This window comes from Phaethon lepturus, unplaced genomic scaffold (assembly GCF_000687285.1).
Source record: "Phaethon lepturus isolate BGI_N335 unplaced genomic scaffold, ASM68728v1 scaffold8540, whole genome shotgun sequence".
Classification (NCBI taxonomy): Eukaryota; Metazoa; Chordata; class Aves; order Phaethontiformes; family Phaethontidae; genus Phaethon; species Phaethon lepturus.
This window is the reverse complement of record NW_010509804.1, coordinates 4,545-11,371: the sequence shown is the minus strand read 5'-3', so window position 1 is coordinate 11,371 and position 6,827 is coordinate 4,545. Positions and strand designations below refer to the sequence as shown.

The 6,827-nt window shown below is 36.9% G+C and overlaps 1 protein-coding gene across 1 annotated transcript in view; it reads right to left on the bottom strand.

Annotated features, from left to right (window-relative positions):
* Window positions 1–5,752, bottom strand: part of FDX1 (ferredoxin 1) — a gene marked incomplete at its 5' end in the record, with an annotated part of 9,047 nt that extends 3,295 nt beyond the window's left edge. Inside the window, 2 exons of the mRNA XM_010286315.1 lie at window positions 2,369–2,498; window positions 5,628–5,752. Of these exons, the coding sequence (XP_010284617.1) occupies window positions 2,369–2,498; window positions 5,628–5,752 (255 nt within the window). The remainder of the gene's footprint in view (window positions 1–2,368; window positions 2,499–5,627) is intronic.
* Window positions 5,753–6,827: the final 1,075 nt, after the last annotated feature.

Sequence of the window (6,827 nt, the reverse complement as noted above, 5' to 3'; positions counted from 1 at the left end):
GGGTTCCTCCCTTCCACTCCTTTGATGTGGAAGCAGTTTTAAACCCACTAATTAAGCCTTACAGACAGTAGTTCAGAAATGTCATATTGAATTCCTGTAGAACTCCTGGGTGAATGCTACCTAGTCATTACCATTTGTTACTACTCATTTTACTTATTTGCTGTAACACTACTTCTATGGACACATCAGTTTGAGACAGATACTCCAGTATCTTCCAGTGCATGGACATCCCGTAACATCTCTAGAGACAGCAAGGCAAAAGAAACTTTGCTTTTATGTTATCTTTTTATAATTTATACATCGCCCATTGGCTCTTCATGCAGACAAGTTTCCTGCTTCTGATAGGTTAGAAATGGAAATATTTTTCTACTTTCTAGCAAGCTGTTTCTCAGCTTTTTTTTCCTTCAGTATTCTCTTTTAAACATTTAACTTGCGGGGTCTGCATCCCTCCCTATCTTACTACTTTTAACAATCTCTACTGTTCTGCAGTTAATCAAAACAATTTCATTTTAACCTTCCTAATTAGTCCTTATTTTAAAAACCATAAGCTTTCATGGTGGCTGCTAGCTGAAACTTTCCCAAATACAGAAATGTCACTGACAAGAAAAAGCTTTTATCTTTATTCTTATGACAGAGCATAGCAATGCATCTCCATTACACAAGTTTATATCAGCCCAGGAGACCAGGTAACCTATAGCAAATATCAGTCACTTAAAGCTCTGGTCTTCCAGAAAAGTCCTCCTCTCACATATGAAAGATCCCTGGCCACAGGGAAAAACACATAATGTTAGAAGTAACAAGCGTCTTCAGAGGGTCTAAAACTTAATTGGTCTGAAGAACTTTGAGAGAAAATAAAAACATTTAAACAGAGATCTCTGGTTTTCTACTGTTTTTCAGTTCTTCAGTAAAGATCCCTTGCTTTAAATCTTTAAGCAAGAGATAACCAAAGAAAAAAGTTTATTAGATCATTGGCCTCCAGAGCTATTTAGGAATTGGTTTGGTCCAGAATCTAAAAGTTACTCTTAGGAGAATTATGGTAGATGGTAGGAGTGAAGTGAATTCACACTTAATAGGCTTATGATTTTTTCAAATTTGAAAGTGTTTTTGGGGAGACAGGAAAAATTATAAAACAAAAGAAACTGAAACAAATTTCTCACGGCTTGACTACTTTGCCTTCACAACCCCCAGAAAAGTTAAGACTTGTCTGAAGTGAGAGAAAGTGTACTCTTTCTCGTAGAAACGATTAGTACAAGATTCCCATTACTCATGTAAGGAGATAAATGAGTTAATTCAGAGTACTACTTTGCAAAAACATAAAAATCCTATGTTATACAGGCCAGGTATAAAGCCCTCTGACATCACTGGAAAGATTCTTAAAAACTTCAACAAGCAGTTCCATGGAAGCATGAAGGAAAGGGCTTATGAAACCTTGTACGGCATAGCTGCATACTGTTCATGCGGGTATGTTCTATGATACAGGCCATGTGTACACCAGCAAGTAGTGCAGCCCACTAGAAATGGGTCTGTAATAAGGATGTAACATCCTAATTACAAGACGTGTGATGGGTGGGAGATGTAGAACAGGAAGTTACTTGAGACTACTGCTAGTCTAATGCTATGCACTGAAATGCCCATTAGAAGTTAGAGCATGTTTCAGGATTAGTTTCACCCAAAAGGGAACCTGGCTTGTGTGCACCAAGAGCACTCTGATGTTGAGTCAAAGCATGACAAGTGGGGACACTGCCATGTGGGACATTGTTTATCCTAAAGAAGGCTTGATTTTATCAATGTACATAAATACCAGAGAGGTTGTGGAGTCTCCATCCTTGGCGATATTCAAAAGCTGTCTGGACAAGGTCCTGGGCATCAGTTCTAGGTGGCCCTGCTTGAGCATGGGGTTGGACCAAATGACCTCAAGAGGTCCCCTCCAACCACAACCCTTCTGTGAAAAGAAGATCTGACCAAACCTAAAATACTAACGTAAACATGTTCATAAAATACATTAACTAGCTACAGACTAATGGAGACAGAACAGAAGGGAAGGAAAACAAAACCAAGAAAATTCACACGCATGACAGCAGCAGCAAAGTTTTTGTTGAAGGAGCTGGGTCATACTTTGGTATTTGACACTTCTGCATCAGACACCTCTGAAGAGCAAGTACTGGCAACTGCCACTCTTCAGTTACAAAAACAGTACTGACTTTTTTTAATATGAATTCAGATAAATATTTAAACTTGGCAGTCTCATTTGTGTAACAGAATCCAGCTATTCATTAAAAGCTGATTAAGGCATTCTAAGAATACTGGACTGCCCCATCTGCAAACCCTTCTTTCTGTTCTTGCATGTAGCAGTGTTATGTTGCCTTACGTTTCTGTGAGGCCATATGCCAGGTCCAGCATGTCCATCTCTTCATCAGTAATTGCATCTAGTTTCTCATATACGTGTTCTTCAAAGATCAAATGACAAGTTGAACAGGCTAGTGTTCCTTCACATGCACCTAAAGAAAACCAGAAAATACAAGTTTCAAATTACAGCAGAATTTCAGAAGAAATCCTTCATATGTAAGTATTTATCTCAAACAAGAAGTATCTGCTGATTAGTAAAATTAATGTTTCATATACTCCTGCATTCATATATCCACTCTGCATTCAACTGCCAATAGTACAATACATTAAGATTTACTTGAATGCTGTAGTTAGTTAAAATACTTAACTAATTCCCTTTCTACCATTTAAAAAGAGAAAATGTTTCTACTATAAGAATGCAAAAGCAGACAACACTGTCACTTAGCACTACTTAATTTACTTCCAAGGTTGATCCTTCTATCCCTCTCTTTTCCATGGTTTTGAGAAGGTTTCCTCAAGAAGTTCAACAGAAGACACCTGCTATACAAAAAAATCCTCAGAAGTACAAGAAGAAGGGGTTTTATACTTGGTATTTCTTCTCACTCAACTGAACACTAGTTCACAATAAAGGTAGTCAGGCTAGAGAGAAATGTTTTTTTCTGTGTTAGAGGCCTACATGTATTACTAGGCAATTCAGCCTGAGCCAAGAATCTAAAAGTTTGTCAGGGTTGAACAGAACAAGCATCAGGTACATCTACCTGCTAGACCAATCAGGTCATCCCAGGACAGTAAAAGTTCAAACACTAACAAATTTGTCTCTGCCACTGTATAGGGCTGGAACAGAGTTCTCCACTTTGTTGAAAAAGAAACACGCAACTTCAAGAGGAGGAGAAAGCTGAACTCCTCATACTTGTGTGGAGATTGGGGTTGGGGGACACAAATCCCCACCTCTGATTTAAATTGATAAGAGAGAAGCAGGTAACACAATAAGCCAAGCCTCATTTATTCACTCATTTCCAGGGAAAGCAGGACCAAGAGTATTGTGACCACGTCACCTTTGTACTCATATGGAAACAAAGGTAAGCAGTGGTTATACATGCAGTCTTGCTATGAAAAGAAGCAGTGGGATTCATCATCAGACCACAAGAACCATACAGAAAGCACTATGCTGTTATATGTAGTAAGGGTATCACCAGCATATATTCAGAGTGAGCATGACACTGTACTAGGAGACTTGATTTTTAAAATATATCAAGTCTTCAAGTACATAAAAATGCATGTGAAAAAGTAGAATTTAAATAAAATGCCAAATAATGTAAAATTTGTTGTATCAGAAGTTTAAGCGTTTTATTGTTGGGGAGGTAAGGGAAGTAGGAGGAAAAAAAAAGTAAGAAAGAACATTGACCAGTCTATTTGAACAGTGGAAGGTCTTTCTGCAACTGCAAAGCTAGCAGTAACAAATAAATTGAGTGCAGCTGAATCATTCAACAGTTTTGTAAGTCTTTATACAAAGATATTTCTATTATTATTATTGCACATGGGATGCCCCCTAGTGATAGAAGTAACAGATAAGATTTACATTTTACATTTTTTCCTTCATTTTTTTTTTCTAAACACAGAACACACACTTTTACATTTATACCACATTATTTCTCTGCCCTAGTATGATGTTTCATTAGCAAATGATTATTGAAACATGACTGACATGTTATAATTAAAGATTGTTACAGTATCTCCAATTCTTAGTTAGGCTTCTGTTTATTGATAGCATTATCATTTTTTTCCCCTCCCACTTTACTACAATGCTTTAACACAGCCGATATCTACAGTAAATATTCTCTCAGTTTGTGTAAAATACAAGCAGACTAGTCATGGCCTACATGGCACATTTAATAGGTGATACATAAAGCTAGTTATCCCAAAGCATTACAGATTTTTAAAAGACAGTTCTTCTTCCCCAGATGTATGCAACTCTAGACATATGAGTTGTCTTAGACATAACTCAGATTTAATGACTTAAAGATTTTATTACTACCAGTGAAATTTATTTGCACTTAAATAAAACACACCTCAGATTTCCAACTGTGCTACACTAGCCTACTTATTTTTTCCTGATTGCTCCGTGCTATGCATTTCCTCATGCAAATTGTACTTCTGCTTCCTATTTTAGTTTGCGCTCTTAATTCTTAAGCTCATGTTCATGTAAATACCTGTCCTGAGGTATTTAATTGCCATTACCAAATACCGCTGCTTTGCATGGGCAGAATCGTACAACTTCAATGGAACTAGCTATGGAAAGTGCAAAAGTTTGAAGGAATAGGGAGGTGTTATAACTTCCTCCTATTTTGAAGGCCAACCATATCCTGGGCTGCATCCAAAGCAACGTGGCCAGCAGGTCAAGGAAGGTGATTCTGCCCCTCTACTCTGCTCTGGGGAGACCCCACCTGCAGCACTGTGCCCAGCTGTGGAGCCCTCAGCACAGGAAAGACATGGAGCTGTTGGAGTAGGTCCAGAGGAGGGCCACAGAAATGAGCTGAGGGACAGAGCACTTCTATGAGGACAGACTGAGAGAGTTGAGGTTGTTCAGCCTGGAAAAGAGAAGGCTCTGGGGAGACCTTACTGCAGTCTTCCAGTACTTCAAGGGAGCTTATAAGAAGGATGAGGACAGACTTTTTAGCAGGGCCTGTAGCAATAGGCCAAGGGGTAATGGTTTTAAACTAAAAGAGGGTAGATTTAGACTAGATAAGGAAGAAATTTTTGACAATGAGGGTGGTGACACACTGGCACAGGTTGCCCAGAGAGGTGGTAGATGTCCCATCCTGGGAACATTCAAGGCCAGTTTGGATGGGGCTCTGAGTGCCCTGCTCTAGTTGAAGGTATCCCTGCTTATTGCAGGGGGGGGTGGATTAGATGACCTTTAAAAGATCCCTTCCAGACCAAACCAAACTATTCTATGATCTTTCAGATTCCACCTTGACAGCACTCTGTCCACATTCACGTCCTTTAACATTCAAGCAAGGCTTACCCCAAATATATTTTTAGAACTTGACCCCAAATATTCTATTTTTCTACAGGAAAAAAAAAAAGGGCACAAAATCCAAATAAACTACAGATAGGTTTTACAAATAAATTAATAAATAAATATTCATTAATGGTTGGACTCTATCTTAAGGGTCTTTTCCAACCTAAATGATTCTCTGATTCTATAAATAGTTCTGAATAAACTGGTAACAGAGCATAATTTCTAGACACTGAATACAGTATTCAGTAAATCTACTTACCAAAACCATCTATGTCTAGATTATTATCAACAACAACATCCAGCAGTGAATCTCCAGGTTTTCCTTTGGCTGTTAGTTTGTCACCATCACGATTTATGAAATGAACAGTTATTTTATCTTCTGAGCTGAAAAAGAAAAGTATATAATGGAATATAAGAAAGAACTCTAGAACTTTTTAGGTCTTTAAGATTGCTTGAATATTACTAAACCAGTAATCACTACCAACTCTAAGAGCACAGAAAACCAAGTTATTGGTTTGTAAAAGTTGTAACAGATACAATCATTTACTGCTATACATTGAACAAAGGCCATGAAAAGTAAGAAAAACAACTTGGTTCGTGTTTTGTCACTAGAAGTTATATAGGATCCTGATATTTTGCCTTTCACTGAAGACAGCAAGAGCTATTTTATTTTAGGCACAATATTTGCCTTTCTAGCAAATAAAAGAGCTTGTTTTAAATGCTTCTCTAGACACCTTTCTGCAGACTCCTGCTTTGGATTCATGAAGTTTTAATTGTTCTCATCGTTATAATTTAGGGCAAATTTTAAGTCTTCTCCTTTCTACTTAGAGTTTATGATGTTTTACTTCATTAGTTCCAAAATGTAGTTCTCTTCTCCTTCCAAAAATGGAAATACTCCAAAAGCATTTTGCCTTTTTTTTTTTTTTAGCACAGATTCTCTTAGAATTTCATCTTGTAAATATTAATTCTAGTGAAGTTCAAAGTTTTGACATTGGCTTCAAAGAAAGAAGGTTTTGTATTTTCCTGTTTGCTTTTCAGGCAATTATGTTTATTTAAGAGAAAATTCTCTTGCAGTCTGCATAAAAATTTCTTAAGACTAAAGCTTTTAATATGGGGGGGGAAAAAATAGAAAGTTTTTGTGTTCTGTATTTTGTTATTTCACATGCAAATTAAAGGAAAGCTTTTAATATACTAACAAATAAAACATAGTTAGTTTGTTTTTAAACAGACTATTTCCTTTCCTATAGTTAGTGAGCAAAACAAGAAAAACTTGTTGGATAGACAGTGAAGAAACCTGCCGAGAGATAAAACAACTGAAAGCTAAAGCAAAAAAAAAAAAAAAAAAAAAAAAAAAAAAAAAAATCTATGTTTCAATGTGAAATCCATGTTTAAGAACAGAATGCTTAATATTACCTTTAATCTTTTCAGTAACTGTGGGCCTTGAGCGATCTATCATATG